The 24,696-nt window shown below is 43.8% G+C and overlaps 1 protein-coding gene across 3 annotated transcripts; it reads right to left on the bottom strand.

Annotated features, from left to right (window-relative positions):
• Window positions 1-836: 836 nt before the first annotated feature.
• slc25a25b (solute carrier family 25 member 25b) lies at window positions 837-23,983 on the bottom strand. 3 transcript variants are annotated; one of them, XM_085794080.1, is made up of 11 exons: window positions 23,160-23,983; window positions 12,605-12,731; window positions 12,427-12,514; window positions 12,150-12,185; window positions 11,739-11,850; window positions 9,419-9,577; window positions 9,187-9,339; window positions 8,322-8,429; window positions 7,719-7,886; window positions 7,487-7,637; window positions 837-6,358 (listed from the first exon to the last, which is right to left on the bottom strand). In XM_085794080.1, exons 1-11 carry the CDS (start codon window positions 23,508-23,510, stop codon window positions 6,174-6,176), a joined length of 1,638 nt encoding a protein of 545 aa, XP_085650206.1. In that variant the 5' UTR covers window positions 23,511-23,983; the 3' UTR covers window positions 837-6,173. The 3 variants fall into 3 exon arrangements, with proteins under 3 accessions (XP_085650206.1, XP_085650203.1, XP_085650205.1); XM_085794077.1 differs by lacking the exon at window positions 12,150-12,185 and having other exon boundaries at window positions 23,160-23,981; XM_085794079.1 differs by lacking the exons at window positions 12,150-12,185; window positions 23,160-23,983 and adding an exon at window positions 16,910-17,583.
• Between the last annotated feature and the right edge of the window lie 713 nt (window positions 23,984-24,696).

Here is a 24,696-nt window from a genome sequence, read left to right as displayed (position 1 = left end):
TGACCCATAGGCTACCATACAGATTCTTTATTATCCTGGCCACGGTTGCAACAGGTTAGAGATGGTTGACCGATTAACTTTTGCTCTTTTTCAGGATACTATGGTTACTGACATTAATATTGTATTTATTTATTAAATAAGTCTAAAAAGAACCAATTAGCTACCTTTGGTTAAAATAGGCATTTGTTTATATTGCTTATGGTGAAAAGAGCAGGAAGAAATATTATAAAATGGCTTGTTGTAATATGGGACAACACTAGCTGCAAATTTTTTCCCCATTCTGAACTGGAAAAAAAACAAAACACTGTTGTGTGGGACTTCTTCTCAGCCATGACAGGACCTCAGTGACACAATCTGACCCTGTCACTCATTAGTCAGAGTCAGGGCCCATCCCTACAGAACAAGTGTTTTCAATGAAAGCAGCTGCAGCAAATTTTAAATGTGTCCCCTGCCTTCATGGTGAAGCAGAGTCTAACTGTAGGTGTCATCACTGACATGTTTCTGATTGGAGGGATAAGACTTGTTGCAACCAGCTGCTCATCTCATATGCAAAAGTCATGTATGTTTAATGTATACCCAAACTTTGATAGCCCATGTGAACCTACTGCTGTTATTGGGAGAGGTGCGAGTTTACAGATGCTGAAACATGTCTAGGCTCAGACTGGACATTGACTTAACTTCACACAGATATCAGCTTCCGTGCTGTAGACAAGAGCACATTTCCTTTTCTATTGCACCGACATCACACAAAACAAAACATCCATCATGTGGTGCAAACTCAGGTGTGATTCTTGCTGAAAAGAGAAGGATGAACGAAATTAAATAAAAAGACATGACAACTTCAACTAGTTTATTTAACAGCTGATCTCATACAAGCATATATTTTTTTCACCATAACATTCTTTCAAAGGATGCATCTACACACAGCTACTGTAAAAGTACTCACATACTCATTCTTGCATCTCTGTCACTTACAGCTAGCATAATAAAATAAAATAGAAATATATACTGAATACATTTTTGAAAACTATGCCATCACTTACCAATATACATCAGTGTGTATCGTCTGGTAAAGATTTACCTAACTGCCAGTTGGTCAGTGCAACATACAGTAAGGGCTACTTTTAAGACATTAGTTACTTTTGGACTGTACAAAATATGGAAAATATTTACACGCAGCCACAGGTGACATCATTCTGTGTCACTGATTTATGCATATATGATATCAGAGCAAGGGGTCGGATTAACACTGGTGCCGGGAAGCGAGAAAGAGAGAGAGATGGGCCTGTGATCAACACTGGTGTGAGCGCATGTAAAGCCCGTCGTCTCCTCTCCTCTGCTGCTAAGACACAGTGTGAGATGAGATGCTGGAGTAAGGCAGCTGACAGAAGCAGCATGGTTTTCTGACTCAAGTCCTACCAGAGACATGCACAGACTGTTGGTGAGTAGAGCAGGAGATGAGCACGCTTTCCACAACATATGCTTGACTCGGTATGAAGAGATCGCGATGTGCATTGTTCACAATGTGTCTGTTACTGCTCAGGTTTGTGGTCATTCTTCTTCAGAGTCAGAGCTGTGCTTACGCCTGAGCAGCTGAAATGCTTCCTGTTTTATCATCACATCAAACAGAGGCTGATGTGAAATCAGAGGAATCTTTTACAGAGACCCAAAACGTTAGATCTTAAAATTAATCAGCAATTCTAATTTATATAAGGTCATGAATAAATTATGTAAAGCAATAATTAGTAAACCTGTGCCAAAGCCAATATCAGTCAGCATGCATTAGACCTTACTGAGAAAAAAAAAACAACTTCTTTTTAAATGATCTGGACCTGCATGGAGTAATAATTTAAAGAAATTATTAAAACTTAAGTTATCATTATGAAATGCTATTTAATGATTTTAATTCTTTAAGTTTTGTCATGCCGTTTTTTGTATTACATATTAGAACATTATATTTGCAAATGTTCTTCTTCATCCAGTCACATCCCCTCGCTCTTTAGCTAGCAGCTCTTTCAGCTGCTATCAGATCAGCTCCAGTTAGCCTGAACAACAACATCAGATAATCACGGTACACAGGCTTATAGACTAACATCTCCTTTTATTTGTTTGGCTCAACAAGCTGCACATGCTACTACCGACATAGATGACTATCTGGCTGGGAGCTCAGTGTTAGAGTGATAACTGTGCAGCTAGTTCAGAGTTAGCTCAGACATGTTCTGATGCTATAGACAGACAACTCTGAAGCTGCTAACATTTACTCTAATGCAGAGGAATTATTTAAGCTCACAAGCTGATGGAACTTCTTAGCCAGCTAGCCAGGTAGCATTAGCTGCCATTACACCCTAGAGAAATACAAGTAGATGTTAGTTTCTGTGTCTGTGCTATCAGGAGCTAACTGGACAGGTTTTGTAAAGAGGGAAGGGCTCTGTGGGAGGAAGCCACATGAAGCCCCTGAATTATATACTGTATGTCATTACTCATTTTTGTCTTAAAATGCCCTAAAACAATTCCCCAAATATCCTGACATGTGCATGTGTGATAGACTTGTATCCAGTTTGAAGCCACATTTCTACGTATCATGTACTTATTTTCTTTTGCTGAACTGGATTAAGGATTCCCGTGATCTTTTCTATTTTTAAGTTACTAGAGAAACAAGATGAACTCCATGTAGCAAACGGTCAACACTGGAGGAATTCAATCTGAGAGAAGCCGACGGCAACTGGTGGCAAAGAAATTCACCAAACTTTAGCACTTTGTTGTGTCGAGTGAAAACAACATACAGTGTTTAATATTGAACACATTTGGCCTCCGTGTCTACTTCTATCACTCAAAGGCAAGCCTCGGTTTTCTACCAAGACCCTCGGTTACTGTAAAAATCAAACTGTGATGTAATGATTCAGTACAATCGCTAGATCACAAATTCAGTCCTTAATTCTTTGTGAAAGAATAAATAAATAAATACAGTAATAAATAAAACAAAATCAAGAATTAAAGCAGAGTACCTTAAAGTGCATTTAGTGTCCCACAGACTCCAGCTCTTATAGTGTTCAGGTGCATTTACATCGGAGAGGTTTGGCACACAAGGCACTGATGGGAATCTGTGACACAGGCATCAGTCAGGCTGAGAGCGATTCCTCTGATTGGCCGTCTTTACCATGTGACTAAATGGAGCGTTGATTTGCATCATACAAGACAACGTGGTGGTGAAATAATCCCTCAACATCCAGCTTCAACAAACGGACAGAAAACTAAATGTAAAACCCTTGTGGGACAGTTTCTCCTGTAGACAACATGAGGATGTGTCCACTGTCAGAGCCTCATGTTGATCTACAGAGAAACAACATTAATACATCTGATACATTGTACAGGAGTTACGGAGGAATGGAGGTGAATGGTGAAGCTTCTGGACAGTGTAGAGACGTCACCCTCTGAACTGTCACACTGTTATAGTGTCAGCACTGAAAAGATGCTACCATAGCAACAAGATCATTAAGATGGTTAAGAGAGCAACTCTGTGGTGTCTTATTAAGAAAAAAAAACGCAAAAACAAAACGAAACAAAACATAAAACACACAAAAAATAATTATTTTGTGAGAGTTTACAAAATTATTAACTTTGTTAATGACATATTATTGTTTTAATATTATTTTCATGTTCCTAAACTAAGAAAATGTCCTTTTTTCAAGATGTGGCATCTCTCACTATCATTGTCCTCCGCACGACTGTTTCACACTAACATTATTAAATGCAAAAAATACCAAAACAAAACAAAAAAAACATTCAAGCTTTTTCACCAGTTTCGGATCAACTGGGCTTCAGGAGTGAAATTTCACTTTTCAAGTTTCATTTTTAAAACCAGACATTTGGTGCTTACATCTTCTGCTGCAGCTGCATCTCCAGCTGCATCTCCAGTAAAAATGGAGCATTCGTCTTTCTTCACAGGTGAACACACTGATGTGTAATTATGAAAAGACTCACTCATCCATTATCTTGTGTTTGGTTAGGAGTGTAATGTTTTCCTTCTCCGGTTCTAATCCTCTTACTATGACAACCACCAGCCTCAACCCTTCAGTCAGTTGTTGCTCTCACTCAATTCAGTCCCAGGTAAATGTTAAACAACAGACTCAAACTCAAACCAACCTGCTGGCTCAGACTACACACATACACACCTTCTAATTCAAAACACACACACTCAGAGGTTTCTTTTCCTGCTTTAGCCACACGAAAGCTTCAGGTTGCCATGCTGTATAACTGGTCAGTTCACTGACATTAGAAGCTCTGTATTAATGAGCCTTATAATGATTCAGCAGTTTATCACAACAACAAGTTCAGCCACCTGCTCTTTTATGCTGCTGATGTGACTGAAGACTCGACAGAAATTCAACATTTCATCATTCTGAAACAGTCTCTTGTGGCCACAGAGGGCGCTGTTCAGCTACTGGCTGAGTGGTTCTGCCTCTTGCAACACTTGGCCAACAGGGACAGGGAGCTACATATGTACATCAGGAACAATGAAAGTGCACAACATCCGACAGCATGTCACCTCAGACTCAGCTTCATCTTCAGTTTTGTATTTAAAGTCAGTAAGTTATTTGGAGAAGCAAGACTGAACCCGGATCAGTTCCTTCATCCTGAGCTGCAACGTTCACGATGGACAAGGACGGAGCAAACAACAGGACGACAACGGTGACACATCTGGATCTTTACCTCAGACGGGGTACGGTTAGTGTAGAGGTGACGGTGGAGAAGAGGGCGACTCGGCTAAAGATTCATCCCTTTGGAAGCATTCATGTGTTTAGATAACGGAGTGTGGGAGAGATTTTGTTATTGTCTGATGTGACATTTTGTCTGATGTTTGTCTGGTGTTATATTTTGTAATGTTTTTTGTTATGAAAAACAAGTGTCTTGGACACAAAAAAAAAAAATTCAGAAGACATTCTGACAAATAAAGTACTCTACATGGGTACCAATGATGTCTGAAAACAACAGATCAAATGAAATAATAAAAAAAACATCTTCACTAAAGTTTCACCACGTTGAGGCAATCAGGTATTTGAGTCAGTTTAGTTGTGAGTCTGTTTTCCTTGCACGGCCTCGTCCATCAGACCACATGAGGCCCAGGCTCTGAAAGCTCAAGTTTCTTCATGCACGACTGTGACGACCCTGCACTAGAATATTGTTTTGCTAACTTCCTGATTCAATAAAACTTCTGACACAGAGCAGCGCTGAGGGACAGATCAACACCAACGTGACAGAGCACATTAAACACACACAGGGAATTCACTGAGCTGCATACGCTACATCCACCTTAAGCCCTTCAAGACTGGGACCTGCCACGGCACTGACAGCGTCGGTGCACCAACTGGTAGGTGTTACTGGTTCGCCAGTGAACCAGTGAACACCCACAATGAAGTCAATGTAAACTTGTGTTTTCCTAAACAAAGTTAAAAGGTGCTGATAGGCTGTGCAAATTTCCTCACTGGGTAATAAACTGGTGACAACACCAGTGTTACAGATGACGCTCAGCATCTGTAACAAGTGTTACCAGCTGCTCCTTCCTTCAGACAGTTTGACTGGCTCATTCAAGTCCAGGTTCCCTTCTGACAGAGAGTTTGGATCCTAAAGATTCCCAAGCAGCAGCTTCTGACACCAGATCCTTTGCCATCATCTTGTCACATGATCAGACTCCACCACTCTGAAGCAGCTCTCCTGCTGCACAGAGCAGACACTCTCAGGTTATAATGGTAGCCTCCAACTAACTACTCATAACTACTATTAGTATTGTGTTAGGTGAATGTGGGAGCTACTAGTGATGCAAAAATGAATGAAATTATTTTTTTCTGTAAAATAAAAAACAAACAAACAAAAAAAATCCACCAGTAACTCTGGTAACCCATGGTTACCCATTGTCGCTGAACCTCTGAATTGCTAAAGGAATGATTGAAAAAAACAACAGCAAACTATGAAAATTACTTCAGTCAAGATTTCCTCCTTCCACCAAGTCTTCATGTTCCTCACCAGTTCATTTACATCATCTCACCTTTGTCCTTTAAACCCTGGAGCGTGATTCGACTTTTTAAATGTGTAGTATTTCAGCTGCTTGTTTCTTAGATCCAGAAGAAAAGCAAAGCAGCCCGTGGCCTCTGGATTCCTGCTGTCTGCCTCCCTACTCACTTGGACTGGACCCCCAGGGTGATCTTGAGGTGCTCGTACACCACGTAGCTGATGCTGACTGATGGAATGACCTTCATGAAGTTGGGGGCCAGGCCTCGGTAGAGTCCCTTGGGCCCCTCGGTCCTGACGATGTGTCTGAACAGGCCGGACATGCTCATCTGGGGGCCTCCGACCTGGGTGGCTGAGGGGGGGTGGAGGGAGAGGACATGCTCATCAAACACACAGCGATGTGGAATTAACAGTGAACAGGTCCAAGACAATCACACACACAGTCAAATCAGTCAAACACCAGTTTTAAATGTGTATTATTAACCACTTGTGATCAGATCTCACTTCTTGCTTTATATGCAAATAACTGTGTTGTTTTTAGCCACAGTGAGATCTGTTGTCAATGTGCTTGGGTCTGTCTGTCTGGGGTGAAATAAAGTGCAGGTTGTCGGTGTGATCAGATGTAACTAGTAACCATGGCAACGGAGTGACATCCTGCTGCTGCTGACAGTACAGCAGAGCAGACAGCTGCGGTGAGTGCTCGCTGTCTGACATGACAGGTCAGAAACGGGTGAATGTTTTAAAACTCAACTCTTGAACTCTTGAATATTCAGTGACGTGCAAAGGTTTGGGCAGCCCTGTTTAAAATTTCTGTTAATGTGAACAGTTCAGCAAGTGGAAGATGAAATGATCTCCAGAAGGTATAAAGTTAAACAGAAAGGTAAGCACTTTTTTTTTTTGCAATATTTTAAGCCATATCAGTGTATTGTTTTTGTTTTCTACAGTTTCAGAGTGTAAAAGGGAAACAAAGCAGCAGTCTGCAAAAGAATGGGAAACCCAGGAGGCTTGATCTCTCAGATAACTTTGACCAAGGTATCAGACAAGATATTTACTATTTACACACTAATAGTTTGCAAAGGGGAGTGGGGGCTACTAGCTACTAACTATGCAGGGTGGCCAAACCTTTGCTGTGGACCCTTTTCCTTTTCTGTCATTTTGTAAAATTTAAAAGATGAAAATAATTTAAAAAAAAAATTGTGTCATGTGGGAAATGTGTCATGTGTAACTTGGAGATCATTTCATGTTTAACTGATCACATTAACAGAAATTTTGACCAGGGGGGCCTGAACTTTTGCATGTCACTGTGTCCTGTTGAGCTAGTTAAGACAGTAGGGTGTGATGAAAATGGAGATGACTGGGGCATCTGAATCAAATCACCACGCACACAATCACCACCACGAACACACAGGAGATCAGCTGACTGTGTTCCTGACACCCAGAAATAATCTGAACAGAGCTGCAAAGTGCTGCGTCAACTGACCTTGTGCCTGCATCCGAGTCCTGACGAGGGCCAGTGGGTAGCTGGACAGCTGACCGCATGTGCAGGAGGTGGTGCCGCAGGCCAGGAGAACAAACACTCCTGGGTCAGCGCTGTCTGTGGCAAAGCGCTGCAGCCAATAGTTTTTTAATGTCTGACAGAGGAGAGAATAGGAGTCACAATCAGCTACAGAACAACAAAGATATAAAGATTGAAGTCCCATAGCCAAACACACCTCGTAGACAGCCAGGTCGATGCCAGCGTAGGGGATGATGCCCAGCATGTTGGGGACGTAGCCCTTGTAAAAAGCAGCCACACCCTCCCTCTGGAACATATGTTTGGCACAGTCCACGATGCCTGAGAACTGGCCCGTCTTCCTCAGGGCTAACCGTGTCTTCAGGACCTGATGAGACAGGAAGTGATGTCAGACCTTCTCCCAGAGAGAAGGAGCCTCCGCTTCAGTCTAAGAGTTCGAAAATCTTTCATACTTCAACATGGATTATCATACGTATGCCGTGCATTATCGTTCATATGAAAATAAGTGGTTGAACCTCGTTTACGTAAATGACTTGCTCACACTTTGTGCATAACTGACGGCCTGTGAGTCTGCGTGAAGGTCTGTTTCCCTCCAGATAAGAGGTCACAGTACAGTTTCACATCATGGGTTCAAGGCTAAAAGTTAAAATGGGCAGTCAGTCATGAGACAGCGCATTTCTGCATACAAACACAATGAGTTATGAGTTTCTACACAGCATTTGCAGGTAAGACACAATCATTATTATGACCTCTCAAAATATGTTTGATCCAGGTTTAGGTTCACTGGCCACGGGGCGCTCACCTCCATGGGGTAGATGCTGCTCTGAGCGATGGCTCCGGCCAGAGAACCGGCCACCAGCCTCTCTGAGATGCCCAGTGTCTCCTGGTTACTTCCGATGAGTCGTTTGATCTGACACATGGGAAATGATGATTTTAAAGGGATAGTTCAACATTTTGGCAAATTGGCCCATTGCCATAATCCCTATAGTTTTAGGAGTAGGTTCGTTACCTTTAATTATCGGTGCAAATTATTTTTAGAACGGCAGAGCAGAGCCGCAAGCTGCTCAGAGCTACGCTACGGAGGCTAATGGAATTTCTTGGTTTCCCTGATCAAATACATCAAATACACAAAATGCTCTGGTGGACAAGTTGTGACCCGCACATTCACCACGCTATGAGACAATAACGGGACGTTACGAGACAGAGTTGTTTTTGAGGCAAATGCCTTGACTGCTTGCCGAAAAACTGCCCCCGACGGGAACGCGCATCAGCGGTTTTGCATGAATTTACCTAAAACAACTCTGTCTCGTAACGTTCCGTTATTATCTCATAGTGTGGTGAATGTGCAGGTCACAACTTGTCCACCAGAGCGTTTTGGAGTTGTTGGATTGTGTATTTGATGAGTTTGATGAGGGAAACCAAGAAATCCCATTAGCCTCCGTAGCGTAGCTCTGAGCAGCTCGCGGCTCTGCTCCGCCGTTCTAAAAATAGCTTGCACCGACAATTAAAGGTAACAAACCTACTCCTAAAACTATAGGGATTATGGCAATGGGCCAATTTGCCAAAATGTTGAACTATCCCTTTAACAACAAAAACAACAAAACAACAACAAAAACAACAGACAGATGTGAACAACTTATCTGAAACAGAGGTGCGTGTGTTCATACCTGCTCGTAGGCCATGAATTTAATAGCAGACTCAGGGGCAATTTTGATGACATTGATGCCGTTGCCTCGCCACAGTGACCTCACACCGCCTTCTCGGATCATATGGGAAAAGCCCCCGGCGATATGCATGCTGTTGCTCTTGGAGGCGTGAACCTGCGTGAGACACAAACGGTCAGCTCGTCTTCACACAGGGATCGATGCTTTCAGTGTTTCAGGCTGTGTGCTCCGTTACCTGCATGAGAACTTTGAGCCTGTCCAGCGGAGCGGTGCAGGTTCGAGACGCCGCCCCCGCTCCTCCTCCGGCCACCAGGTGTCGCCACCACATTCCTGTTTGCTTCTCCTCTGCCGTGAACTCGTCAGGCACCATCAGACTCTCTCCGACGTCCAGGATCTGTCGAGGAGAGACGTAGGTTTCTGGGTGAGCGTGCGGTCAAACGTCCTCATCCACAACATGTTCACAGCTTTAAAAACAAGTCTCCTCATCATGATGAACCAATCGAGGGAATGGCAAGATGAATTCACCTCTGAATCCCTGTGGACATGTTGAGGGGTGTAACACAGCACCTGTTGACTGGATTCTAACTGTAAATGCATAAAAGCTCCGGATATTACTTTTATTATTATCTTTTTTTTTCGAACTTTTGCCCTGAGTCTCTTGATATTCCGAATGGAGTCACTGGGGAAGTTATTGGTTTACTTTGCTCTAGAATATTTCATGAGCCTGTGTGAACCGTTTGCAGTGTTGCCTGTCATTTAATGTGCTAATAAACACAGAAGACTCTGTGGTGAGTTTGTAACAGTCTGGTGCTGCGTGCACTAAATTTAGATTTAGACTGCGGATGGAAAAGAAACCTGCTGCCTTCAGGCGGCTGTGAGGAGACGTGTCACGCTGAGGTCGTCGGCACAGACCTCACTGCTGCAGCTTTACTGCCAGTCAAACAGAAAACTGGTTTGTGTTTGCATAGTTATAAAGGCAGGTGGATGGGAAAAAGCTTGAATCTGCTCAAATGAACTGTCACCAGTCATTACCGGCTCTGTCTGAGCTGAGCGTGCAGCCGGTCCCAGTGGATCGAACCTAGGCTGAGTTTCTGACACCCAGCTGATACTGGTCTGTCTTCACTGAGAGGAGAAGCCTCGGAGCTGCTGAGACTCCACGTGGACTCAAGCTGGTTTTCCTCCTAATGAGATTACAGTAGCTAACTTGTATGTTATATTGTGAATTTGTTTGGTAAATGTTGCCATCACAAGCTGGCTAACTGTACTGCTATGGAGCATGTTGCAGCTATGTGAGCTGATGATTGGTGTGAATGTGAATATATTGGTTTTGTTGGCTCTCCTGCTCACAGGGAAACTTTTCATTCCAACTTCCTCTTGTGTGTTTCGTGACATTCAGGACGGTTACATACAAAGCTAAATCGAGCTATGCTCATAACTTGATTTGAGCACCTTGTCGGACTTCTGTCCTCGTCTCAGTTTACATGCAACAGAGAACATCAAATAACCGACGGGGTCTGCCTCTTCAACATAGGTGGTGATATGCGTCTTAGAGTTCTCAACTCCAGTTCCCGACCGAAAATAGGCTATAGCCTATACAAATGACTTGGGTCGGGTCGAATCTGTCCACAGGCTTTTCCATCTCGCTGGTCGCACTGTGTGAAATGCACTAAATCAGTGCTGATACCATTTTTTTTTTTTTCTATTTTCTTTGCCGGATTCGGCTCGGGTTCTATGCTACACTGTGTCATATTTACTGGAGCATGTGCAGTTGCGCACACATTGTCCAGTTTAACTCCGGTTAAAGCGTATACATGCTGAAGTAATGGGGGCGGGACTAGATAAGCTTTTGCTTCTCCCGCTTTCCCTTTCGGCCATGTGTATTGTATTACTTGATGAAGTGTGATGATGATGATTTAATGGACATGCCCAAAATAAACAAATTGATTGATTGATTGAAGTATGTCTGTGGATATTCTCATTCATCTAGGTCATCGTTATCTCTGGGCAACAAATTGAATCGAAGGTAACTTGACTGTATTTGTCAAGGAAGATCTTTGGCCTCTTATCCAAGGGGCTTCATCAGTCCGTAATGCATCGCTCTGACTAGTCGAATTTGTTTTTTTCAAATGTACTGAATGTTTTCTGGGCTCTGGGTAATATCTCACCAAAAGGAGGCTGTAGGCGTTGCTGATTAAACAGTTCTTTTGCTCTGATATGTTGATGGTGTAGTTTAGTTAATTAAGATCCGCAGATGCAGGTAGAAACAACAGGATAAACAGGCACGCAATTTTGGAATGAATGAGTGGAACAATACAGTGTATTGAATTTGAGCTGACAAGACCGAGTACTAAAGATCCATTTTTTCACCTCAGGCAGAAATCTGCACAGTTTTAGCTGTTCTGTGCTTTACTTGCTCTAAAGGAGAAGGCTGTTTCCGCTACAGTCTCCCTTTGTGATGGAACTAGTAGCTCTGCCTATTTGTTCAGAGTGAGGTCAGGTCGTGTGATATCTAGTGACAACTGTTTAGACAACCTTTCAGAGAGGAGACAGTTTACCGTGGAGTGTTTCCAGTAGAGGATGATCTCTGGGATGTTGCCTGCCGGATGCAGGAGGTGATAATCCCTCCACTCGTTCCAATCGATGGTCATCGTACCGTTCTTGTCCATGCTGATTGAAGATGACAGAGCAGATACAGACCGTTACAAATGTGACAATTTTAGACAAGACGAGGAGCAAGCTGCTTTCATGCAATCGTTTTTCTTTTATGAGCTTGGGTGTTTTGTGCTGTAACAGAATGCTTTTGAGCACACTGTGTCAACAAGTCATCTCATCAGTGCTTAGTTCTGCCAATAGGATGTTTGTTGCACGTTTCCTCTGAAAGCAGCTGGCAACAAGTAGACAATGCAGTGGTGAGTATGGTGGTGCGGCACTGGCTGGGCAAGCAGACTGTAGGAGCTACTACTTACTACAAGATAGGGGCCCAATTATGGCCCCTCCTTATTCTGAGACAAGCCAGAGAAGAAAAGACAGACACACAGACAGACAGGAAGTTAGAGGACCAAGACAAAGATCACACTGAGCCAGAAAATCCTACACAGGGGTATTTATGCCTCTGTTCAGTTTCACATGTTTATGAATGTTACACAATGTAAAAAATGGAGGAAGGAGATGCCGCACATACACACACTCACACTCACAACCAGGGACTGTATTAAAGGCTGTGGATCACAGCTTCACTCTCACCTCCTGAGAATCTTCTCAGCCTGCTCCTCGGAGATGTTCACCCCCAGGTCCCGTAGAGACTGCATTATCTCTTGAGAGTCGATCCGACCTACACCACAGGATTTCATTATTTATCACTGGAGAGGAAACATCACTGATATAAGTTTACTCTCTGTCTTTGTTTGTCTTGATTCCTTACCATCATTCTTCTTGTCCAGACTCTTGAAGACAAGGCGGAGTTTCTTCTCGTGGTCTCTGAGATAATGAACAAACTCTTCAAAGTCCAACTGTCCATCCAGGTCTTTGTCCCCAGCCTTCACTATTTTCTTTGAAGAAAGAAAAAAGACAGGGGAAACGTAAGTAGGGACATTTATGTAGAATCAATCAAACATGTGCTGCAGAGACAGGAAGCAGCTCATAAACAAGAAGCTTTAATTGGATATGAATACAGTAGGTTGCCTGTATTCATTCACCATATCTGTTATCTGTTTGACTGTATTGCTTTACACAAAGTGTGATGTGACAAACAGCAGCCTGCTCAGACCGCTCCATCTGTCACTGTTGACTCAGCCTGTATCTCAGACCACAGCCATCAGCTTATTGGTCATCTCAGAGCCAGGCTCTTTCTCCAGCCTGCCAAGCCAGCTGGAAGGGTTTCTACAGGAGTAAGCGAGAACATGAAAACACAGGAAATGACTACCTGAGGGAGGAACAGCTGGGTGCGCACAGCACGGAGGAAAGTCTACATGTTTGCCTCGCACTGAATCCACATCAGCAATACTTTGGCAAATGATCTGCTCTGCTCACAAAGGTGGGGGGGGGGGGTGGGAGGTGCAAAACTGTCCAAGCATGAGAAGAAAAAAGCAGCCATGTGCACCACTGCACTGACAGCAGAGAGGCCAGACCACAGACTGATGTGTTTTTACACTGAACCATTTCACAGAAAAACAGCCATATAAAGTTACAGTGTAAAGTAGGGCTGTGAATCTTTGGGTGGCTCACGATTCGATTCGATTCCGATTTTTAGGGTCACGATTCGATTCAAAATCGATTTTCGATTCAACCGATTCTTGATTTTATTTTTGCAATTTTTAGTTTGCTTTATTAACACCAGACCATGTGAAAAAGTTGAATGATGATGATGTCTACAGACTATTATATCAGAAGCCATATTTCCCCCCCAAAAAATGCACATCACATGTTTCAGATTTATTCAGCAGCAAAATATTCGAACCATTTTAAAGTTAACTGCTACATGAAGCTGATTTTATAGGCTACTACTACTACTACTACTACTACTACTCTCTTTTCAAAAGCCTGGACTGAAGGGATGTGAATATTTGGGTGTCTATTCGATTCAAAATCAGTTGCACATGGACATGTATCACCTGCAACAAAGGCGCTGCAAAAAAAAAAAAAAAAAAGACGGCATTCTGCTCTCACGCCAGCTGACCTGCAGCCTGTCTGACTCTGCAGCGCCACAGAGGAGCTGTCAGAGGAGCTGCTGCTGCTGGTCCTCTCTCTTCAGCCTGATGTTTGGCTGCACTTTGTATGAGTTTAAAAAAGTGAAGATCTAACGTCACCTGAGCACCGATCAGCTGATCCAGAGCTCAGTGGATGTGGCTGCTCAGCTGGAGCGCGCGTGTGTTTAACGGCAAAAAAAACAAAAAAAAAACAGCGATCGTCCTCTCTCCTCAATAGACGGTCGGGTTGCTGATGTACACAAGCCTAGTCACAGACATTCAATAGAGCATTTAAATCAGACCAGTTAACATTTGTAGGCGGTTAACGAGCGTCTTTTAGCGCCATGGCGTGCTGCAGCGCTGTGTACGGCGCTGTGAGGGCGCGTATTGAGACGGAGGAAACTGAATAAAAAAATCGATTTTTGAAGATTATGAATCGATTCAGAATCTTAGAGAATGAGAATCTCGATTCTTACATGAATCGATTTTTTCCCCCACCCCTAGTGTAAAGTTTATTTTGTCCCTTTAGATACTCAGACTGTAATGACCAGCACTGACCACTGGGTGGAGCAGTCCTGTACTGCTCACTACACCTCTGACTGGATACAGCGGACACAGCTGAGCCTTCCCTCTGACACACACACAGGTGTGATGCAGTGAGTGCAGTGAGTGAAGTTATTCAACAAATCCATTTTCCAGGACTTTTTCAGCTGCTTCAGTCTGACAGTCAGACATGTTACACGCCATACACTAATACATCCCCCGTCCCATTCACACTTTGAAGAAGCGTTGCTTTCCACAGTTGTACCTTATTTTGTACATTTAATTAGTTTGTTTCTATGGTTATTTCTCTCTTGCCCCCAGAAGTTTGATTTAAAAGATGTGCACCCTCATACTCCCGGTCCAATACTAGTAACACTAACTCAAAGTCTCCTGTCTTCTCGCTAGGTACTTCTTTGGAAAAGAAATCCTTGGTAGGGTCTGAAAAAGTCAAATACAGTGGGGCTCGGGTAGCTGATGTCACCATGTGATAAATAATTTTCCAGGGCAAGTCAAGCTTTTCCAGGACATTTTAATTTTTTCTTATTTTCCATGTGTTTTCCATGACTGGAAAATTACCGGTCATCAACCATTTTCCAGGTTTTCCAGGACATGTGGGAACCCTGCCAGTGTGGCCATGACACTAAACGTTGCAGTTACCTTGACCTTTCAAAGGCTGATTCTGAGTCTGCAGTCCCGTCCGGTGGCAAATAAAGAAAACAGGTTAATTTTTTTCTGTCTCACGTCCCTACTGAGGGAGAGTCATAGTGTTCCTGCTCAGTGAGCCGTCACTTGGTAAATAATGGTTGGTGACTTATTGTTACAGGAGCAGGTCTATGAAGCTGTACTGAGCTAATGACGCTAATATGCTCACCGTGACAGTGGTAATATGGCTAGCAGCATGCTAACAAGTGCTAATTAGAGTTAAAGGGGAACTATGCAAGTCCGGTCGCTTTTCCTGTGTTGCTAACCCTCCTCTCGTCCATGTGCATTTGTTTTCAAGTCGGTGAGAGAGCAATCCATGGAGTGGTAGATAATATTATTTATCATATACGATGTTACGATGTGTATATTTCTGTAGTCTTATCCGTCATACACAAGTGATTACGGGTTACGGGGCACGTTTGTGTCATGGTGCTGCAGAATTGAGAGCTGGGACACCAGGTCGGTAGCCTCATAAACAAGCCTGCATTTCATTTCATTCCAAGGGAGAGTCTGGCCTCATCCCCATTCTAAGCGTTTGGACTGAAACCCTCAGAAGGCCGAGCCAATCAGCGTCGCCCGCTGTGATTGACACGTTGGCCAATCAGGGACCGACTGGTGCAAAGCCCCGTCACTACACCAACTTGCTGATTGGCTGAATGAGGTTGTCTGTCAACGCTACTACCAAAGATATTAAACCGTCTTTGCTACTACTCCCGCCCTGCTGCCGCCCACCCCAAACGCTTGCAGGGGGGATGAGGCCAGACTCTCCCGAGAAATGAAATGAAATGCATTTCCGCGAGAGGCTGGTTTACGAGGCTACCAGGTCGGAGGCTCTGATCTTACTTATTATTAATATTACTCATCACAATTACTCTGAAGCTGTTTAATTAAGGTAAAAATGTGGCATAGCCAAGCTAAAAATCTTACATAGTTCCTCCTTAACTATGATGTGAAGCTGAGAGCTCTGCAGGTATCTGGTTGTAAAGCTAAGAGCTGAACACTAATAAAGTGACAGTGGCGATACAGTAGAATATCATATGAGTTCATCCTGAGAGAAAATGAATGTCGGAGCCAAGTTCCCAGAGCAATATATCAAATTTCCCTGAATACTCCGAACCAAAGGATGGACCTGACGACAGCGCTCACTGAAGTATCACGTTCATCATCCAAGGTCCATAAACCTGTACAAAATTTATGAGAACAAAATTATCCAGCAGATGTTGGATGATGCATTTTAAAATTCTGGCCTTGTATGAAACTTGTCACGGTTCATACTTTGAACATGTGGTTATGTTTGTTTAATGAGCACAGCATTGAACAGTCACCTGTGTCTGCCAAGTGGTCCACGGTCACTCAAAGTCAATCTGGTGATATGCACGACACAAACAGTGAACCTCAGGTTCTGTTCCAAGATGTTTGTAAGTTTTAAAACATATTTCTTCTGCTACGTTTACTCAAAGTGTCCAAAATACTCAGACTTTTCCAGAGAACTTTGGAAACTGGATTTCAGTGACTGATCTGTTCAATGACTTGGGCACAATTACAGTGCAGGGTTCAAAAACCAGAACAGGTTGTTCTACCTGTTGGTAACTGCTGGTACTGTGTCATAGACAAAAGGCTGATTCATACACAGAGTTCATTAGAAAGTGGGGCAGTAGATCTCTAGTTATTATCCTGATTCCTGCTTAGGAAAAAGTGAATAAAGCGACCATGGATGAAGTTGAGTTTATTTTGGGTTCAACCTGCTGTTTCCAAGGTCATCACTGTCAGAGAACGCGGCTACACCTTCACCCTACCTGTTGAAGATCGGTAGGTGGTGCCACCATGATCAGTACTGTGGTCTTCTCTGGAGCAGCAGCGCTCCTGCTGCTGCTGCTGCTGGTGTCTTTGCTGTCGGAGGAGTGTGCAGTGGTTCCCTGGAGAGCAGGCTGCGCTTCAGTGGCTGCACTTTCCTCGTCTCCTGGCAGCTGGGATTCAGTCGGCTCACACTGTGTGCTGCCAAAAAGCCTCTGGCTCAGAAAACGCAACATTTTCTCCAGCATCCTTAAACCGTGGCTCGCTGTGTCTGGGGCGACTGGCCTCTGAGTCAAACACAGCGGCGACTCTTTAAACTGTGTATGTTGGCTGAGGGCGAAGAGGTGAGGCGCGCTGCCCGCGGACGGATGGAAAGGTCAGTCGAGGACGCGAGGCCGCAGAGAGGACTCCTCCACTTTCTTCCACCTCACTGCTGCAGCTCAGCATCACAGAGCCTCGCCTTCCTGCTGAGCTTTTTCTTCCAGATCACTCAGATGACAGATCCACGCTCAGCACCTCAGGAATCCAACACAGCAGGGTGAAGAGAAAAGAAAAAAGCTTCTTACTCTGTCCATGTAACTTCTGAGGACTGATGAGTTTCCCTCTTATCAATCTGGAACTTCACTTCATGTGTGGACTGATGACAGGAGGAGCAGATGAGCAAAGTCTGCTACGAAACCAGCCTCAGTATCAGCAGCCAGAGAAATGCAGCAAAGAGAACCTCCAGAAACCTGCATCCTCACTGCAGCCGAGCCCCGGCCAATCAGCGCGGCCCGTGCTGCGGGGTCCGACTGTGGAGCCACGCAACGAGCCCGTCGGCCAATGGAGGACGGGATAGCTGCGTGGAAGTTAATTTATTCCTTCAATTGTCAGTCAGAGTGGAAGGAGGAGGGGTGAGGGTGAAGCGCAGGGTTTCCCTCCGTCACTCCTCCCTCACAGGAGAAAATCTGCTGATGCGTCCTCCCCCTCTCCCTCCCTCCCTCCCCCCCTCCCTCCCTCCTTCACTGTCCTCATGCACTCCATCTGAGTCATTCAGAGCATCCAGCAGGCAACCCCGTCCCTGCGCCGCATCTTTATTCTCCACACGTACTGCCTTCCTCCAGCCAGGAAAACTACAGTGATGCAGCAAAGTAGGTTTACCTCCTCATAAAACCTTCACTACTGCCAGCAGCTGGTTTGACAGACTGCTCTGCTTGCACAGGACATTGATCCCAGGGTCGGTCATTATTACTGACACAATCAGGAGCTCTCCTAATTACAAGCCCCCCTACTCCCAGAGGTCATTCATATCAAACTAAAATGACTGATCTAAAACACAGGGCGGTTTTAATTCTGTATATTTCCCAATCAACAAATCCATTGAAAAGACCAAAACCAGTTTGTCTAGTTGCTCCACCTCAACGCCACTACTGAGGATACAAATTACAGTATGTGTTTTATTCAGAAAAGGTTCAGTAATTTCCTCAACTCCACTCTGTAGTTTTAAATCAAACACTATTCAAATAGAACAAAATATTGCCTGAGTTGTCAATGCTTGTCATGTTGTAGTATTGTGTGTTGGATGTTTGTACGTACAGGGTGACGATTAATTTCCCTTCACAGGGATTAATAAAGTAAACCAACCAACCAAATAAAATACACAGAAGAGAGGTGTGAAGCAAAAAAAACAACAAAAAAAAATGTTTTGTAACAGAGCTGGTTTCTCAGTCCAAGAGACGACAGGTTGTCGGTTTCTGCTCAGCTATTCCTCTGTGACTGTGCAGCGATAAAGCGCAGTGCAAACAATGGAAAACATGAAGGAAAATGAATTCAGCCTGCTCCATCCTCAGTGGAGGCAGATGCCACATCTCTGACTTTATCACCTTGAGGGAAAGAAGCAGCTGAGTAAGACTCATTATCTGCTGCTTTACATATAAGAGCTTGAAAATCTGTTCATCATCATAACATATCTGTCAAGTAGAGATCTGAATACAGTACGGACAGATTGAGCTGTGTTGACTTATTTTGAGATGTCAATCACGCCTTAAATAACAAGTAAGAAAACACTGCATCTTAAAGCTGACAGTAGCTGTCGGTTGCCTCTGAGCTGCTAAATTGGTTAATAGTTAAATAGTGAAGAGGCAGCCTGTTGAACTTGAGCACACTGCTGCTGGAAATGAAAACTAGCTCAGCTATGTTTATATAGTGTAGCCTGTTAGCTGACTTCTCTGAAGGGATGTTAAGAGTTAGAGGTCCCGTGTGTAAAAATGGGGGTAAAACCATGATATCTAGCGTTCAGATTCTAGTTTGCAGCGTTCACTCACTCGCTCGCACTCATCCCTCTGGTGACGGTGGCCTCCGAGGTCAGAAAAACTTGTTTACCACGACTGGGAGTATTTCAGGAGCATGGAGCGATGAGGTGAAGATCTAAACTATTTTACGATTTGTCTGCTGTTTCCTCCTCCTTCTTTGGTTTATTTATGCACGCAAAACTTGCAAAACTGGCTGGCTGGATTTTCTGTTCGGGCTGCTGTACAAACATGGTGGTGCAAGATGGCGACACTCTCTAAAGCAAGACCCTTGCTATATGTATATATGAAAGAAGAATTGTAAGGCTACGGAAACCAAACTAATTTTATTAAGCAATTATACACTAATATAATCATGGTCGGTATATTCAGGTTCTGCCAATTATTACATACTGAACTTTTAACACTGGTGTGTGTTTCCACCTCTGGAGAGTGGAGACAGATGTTAGTGAGTGAAGATATTAGTTTTGATGCTAAACTCACGTTTTCTCCAGACTACCATAAATTATTACCACTAATATCTATACCCTGTCTGTTTTATGATATTTTTAAACTTAAATTATTTTCCCTGGCTTAAAGCAGATATCATCGGCACGGCCGTTTCGGCTAATGCTGTGTTCAAGGCAGGCTTTTGAAACCGTAAGTTACAGCTTCAAGTCACAACTACGACTTGGTAGCGTTCCAGGTAACCCGTAGCTCGTGTTTTTACCGTCCTGTTGTCTGTGAAAGTTCCCTATAACGGCCACTCGTAACTTCCGACCCGTGAACTCGTACCAGATCGAACTGGTATGACTTCACAGGAAGGAAAAACACAAAATACGAGTTTCCTTGAACGCACCATGAGTTAGCAGCCCCCGCCCTTGTCAGGCATCAATTGGTCCTCGTGCTACGTCACCACATTCACGCGCATCCCTTGGCTGCACACACAGCCCTTCATGCCGTTCTCTCTCCTCATTGGATAACACTTGTATCCCACAAGGAAAATTTTCTCCTCGGGTTACAGCAGAGCAGAGTGACGGAGAGACTCGTGTTTAGGCTGAAATACTTCATGTAAGTGATTGCTGACGGACAATATGACTATTTAGGACTTATATTAACAAAAACATTCCACTGATATCTGCTTTAATGAGTTGACTAAAATTACACCAAGTTTCCTGTTGTTACCTGGATGTATCAATGTTGGTGAACTGACTCAAAATGTCCATTTAAATACTGTAAACCTGTATTTTTCTAGGTGACCTTATGTGTCTTAAACTGTTAACAGTTGTTGTGTCTACAGTAATGGCTTTTCTCCAGATGCACCGCTGCTGTGTCAGTCCCCAGTGATCTTCGGTGAGCAGCTGTTACTGAGAACAGTGGAGAGCATGTGGACGCATGCTGGTTCAGTGAGTCAGCAGCAGATTATCAGTGAGGAGGGTTCAGAGCTGGAGAGAGGCTCCTTATCTCATTCACACTGTGTGACACACTGTAGGAAGAGGAAATGCGCCGCTCGACTACTCTACTGTTAAAACCTTTACCCAACATGTCTGTATCTGTCACCTGAAACTGTTACACATCATGATCTCATGTTGTGTCAGTCACATTTAAAGTGTGATTAAGACGCTGATCTTATGGTGCAGCATTTTGAGGCTGTGGCCTGAATATCTGTTGATCCAGTCAAAAGGCTGATCACTCTTTCAGTGGCACACTTTAGATTGCCTAATAACTTCAGAATTAACTCTAATGTGGGAAACTGATGTTCTTCTTTTTTTTTTTTAACAGCATAGCCAGCAGGGTTTCAAATAAGGCTGAAGTCTTTAAATAGACCTGGAGACGATTCCACGGGTCCTTTTTTATTTGAAGGACCCAGTGTTTTAGTTGATGACGTGAGGGGACTACAAAGTCCTCCTGCTTAAATGACTCCAGACTGAAACAATACAACTCTTTGCAGTCACTGTGCATGGATTTTCTTCTGTGTGACTGTTTTAAACTTAGGGACCATTTTTTAATAGCATACAAAACAATACTAACTTGATATAGTGGAGAAGGTCCTAGACTCTCAGTGTCTGAGACGTATTTACAGTAAACTGTTGTAACAGGAACTGGATCTTCACAGAAGTCGCTCACTATGACCTTCGGGGAAGGAATGGTTCAGCAAATTTATGACATTTCCTGTGTGAATGAAGGACTGCAGGGAGTTTTTATTCATCATACTGTACCCACTGCCTGTCAGCGGGTGTCCCCTTGAAAATATATCATTTAATATTTCAATCAAAGCCTGTGTGTCCACATTTGTCCACTAATTACATGACAACAATGGCTAGCCTATTTCTACTGTAATTCCTAATTTTCAGATGTTGAGAGATGTGTTCTGTTTGATTTTATAGAGCGGAGGGTGAGTGGTGATGGGCAAGTAGAGCTGCACAACTAACTACACAACCACAGTGCAGGTTTCTCCCCTATTGGCTCCTATACAGTCCCTAAATGTAGAAGAATAGAATACTAGAAGTACTTTCCTAATGCACAAGCTCAGTTGCCACTTGTGTGAGCGGGTGTATAATGCTGCAGTGTTGTAGCTGATCTCAGATCGGTGGAAACGGAGTCAAGTCCATTTTCTGCTCGACAGACTCCAGCCAGAACGCTGCTCTCACATCACACGCAAGAGGAGATTTCACTTCACTCCAGTATGGCTCTAACTGCTGTCTATTTTTATCCTTAACTGGTCAAACATTGCTTGTCCTGACCACAGACCGTCTCCAGACTCAAATAAAAGAGCCAGTGCGTTTAACACACTACATCTATGTTTTAATATTCACAGCTGCAGGAGAAACAGTATATTGTTACTGCAGCTTTTTCAATTGTTTAAATATCAGGTGTAAAGGCTGCACTCTAAAACTATCAGGCAGTAATGTCTTGGTGAATTTTAGATGTACACTCTACCTTTTTCACTTTAATGGCAACACAGCAGAACATAACTAATGAGAAAAGAAAACATTTAAAAAAAATAATGTAGGCCTATTTAGACTTTCAATGAGCAGACAGAGCCACATGTTTTGGGAGAAGCAGCCTGGTTCATAATGTCCCGGTAGTCTCTTTAGTAAATGTTATGTGATTGATGCCACATTATTTGTGATCAGACATACCACAGATCTACCAACCAGACTGGGACTCGCATTACACTTCAAAGTATTTGCATCTTTGAGGAAACTGAAAGCTGGTGGTGTAATGGTACAGGAAATGTTTTGGGTCTTAATGCCAACCGAGTCAAAGTCTAGACAGTATCGTTGCTGAGTTTTCCCAATTTACTTCCAACAGTGTCCAAAAATCTGGTGGATTTATGACATTAATGATTGAGAGCAGAGCAGGAACTAGTAGCTGTAGGTGTGGTGGCACTCCTAATAAAAAGCTAGTAATATATTACTCAGTGTGCGTGTGGTGTAATAATAAAGTTCTTATATCGATCTTAGATCTCATCAGTTGGCCTCCAAACAAGAAAATGATTGCCAACTTCTTCAGCTTGATCTGAAAGTTTCCCTCCTAAACAGTGTCAGCTGCACATATGTCCAGTCTACTGTTTCTACATTTCCCTGTTACGTTATACTTTATACACTAAACAACCCACAGCAGTTATCTGCTCCCTGTTTTCATCTTGTCTTTTTGAAATATAACTTTGAATCCAAGAAAGCAGAGCTCCAGACTATCATCTAGGAGCACAGTGGCTCCTAACTTAAATTTTAGTAGTGCAAGAAGAACATTTCGACTTGCAAACCAAATATTCACATTTCCTTTTCATTCATGATTCTCACACACGTGAGCTTGTCACCTGTAATGACAGATACCACATTCTCTGAGTCGCCCCTTCCTGCGAGGATGTGAAGTGTTGTTTGACTGTACATACAAACAGGAGAGTAACTCAGACACAGGGGGAACAGCAGAAAAATGGCACAAAAGCAAAACCCATCACCATGCCGGTTTGTTCACCTACCATGAGTTCATGTTCAGTGCGATGGACCCCCAACTTCTTCAGCCCGATGGTCAGGTCGTTGACACAGATTCCTCCATCGCCGTTCACGTCCAGGACCTGGAACAGCACTTTGAGTCTGTGCTCCTGCTCCGGCCCTCCACAGATGTCACATGGATGGTCCGACCGGCCGGGGTCGGAGTCGGGGTCAGAGTCGCCGGCCCCGGGCTGTCGGGGGACCGGTTGAGATGGGGAAGCTGATGAACCGTCCTCGGCGAGTCCGCCTCCTCCGCCGCCGCCCGGGTCGACCCCGGACCGGCACTGGCAGAACACATCACCGAGCAGGGGAGGCATGAATGAGCCCTGCTGGTGCATCCTTCATGAACGGCCTGAGCAGCGTCGGTGTCCGCTCAGACAGACGGGGCAGCGGGCTGCCGCTACACCTCCAGCCCCGGTGACAACGTCACATGTCCCTCCATGTCAGCCGGCGGCACCGAAAGCAAAAGGCGCAGCTGTGTGTTAGCCGCCGGTTAGCTCACAAACTGTCCTCCACCTCTCAACACACGTAGCTGTCTTTATGTGAAGCCGGTTCCTCTGTGTAGTAAGTCCACGTGATGCACTAACCGGGTAGTAAATGATGTCGGTGCCGGCGAAACGAGACGTGGTGGTCTGTCTGTCGCCTCCTGGAGAGAAATACCTTCACAGCGTCGGGACGAGGACTTCTCACGGAGCTCGTTGACCGAACACGTCCACAAACACGGTCCCTGTTTTAAAAAACCGTCATGGATAAAGTCGCTTGTCCCGGTGTGTCGGTGCCGTTAACTCGCGCCGACCGTTAAGAGGAGAAAGATATTTGGCTCGGGGAACCGGGTGTGCCGCATGTCTCGCGATATAATACGAGATTACAAATGAGAGTACTACTCACGTTTAGGGAGGAGACTACGTGGCCTCGAGATAAACTGGAGCAGAAAAAAGGGGCCGGTTTACTGACCAGCTGAGAATAAAGGATAAAATGGATAAAACATGTTCAGTGTATTCCCAGATAACACAGTTCACTGGCGCCACCTTCTGTTAAACATGTGAAGTTTATCGAGGTGCTGTCAGAGAACTTCTAAAATTCAGTCAGAGCCAGTCTGCTGTCGAGGTATTGGGTAGTAGTATAGAACAGTCTTTTTTCGGCAGAATTTAAGTAAATTAAATCATGTCGATATTATACCCGCATAGGCTAGGCCTACATATTAACTTTTTTATTTGGTACCTGTTTAATAGGAGTAGTAAATGTAGGATTAATAAACTGTTCTCAAACATTAATGCTCACAGTTTGGTAAAAATCAAGTTAATGCTCAGTCTTACCAATGTTACTACAATCCATAACTGGTAGGCTGCTGACTTGCAGATTTGGTTTCCTGCTTCATTTGGGTTCTCATCTGACTCATGGGATTTTTTCATCATCATGTCAGAGACCAAACTGCCTGGGCTGCAACAAAATAATGTGTTGCTTCATCTGCCCTCTTGGCTTTGGCTTTTGCACAATTAGTTTCAAGCATGTAGCTACATTTCT

This window comes from Trachurus japonicus, chromosome 12 (assembly GCF_045865225.1).
Source record: "Trachurus japonicus isolate A0001 chromosome 12, Traja_1.0".
Lineage (NCBI taxonomy): Eukaryota > Metazoa > Chordata > Actinopteri > Carangiformes > Carangidae > Trachurus > Trachurus japonicus.
Note: the sequence above shows the minus strand (reverse complement) of the source record. Positions and strands in the feature narration are given on the sequence as shown.

Bases quoted from the DNA above. Each gene is read 5' to 3' on its own strand.
- slc25a25b (XM_085794080.1), bottom strand. From the start codon at position 23,510: ATGCACCAGCAGGGCTCATTCATGCCTCCCCTGCTCGGTGATGTGTTC. The intron at 12,732-23,159 runs GTAGGTGAACAA...CTTTCTTCAAAG, and splicing joins GCACTGAACATGAACTCATG to AAAATAGTGAAGGCTGGGGA. The intron at 9,340-9,418 runs GTAACGGAGCAC...TGTCTCACGCAG, and splicing joins GGCTCAAAGTTCTCATGCAG to GTTCACGCCTCCAAGAGCAA.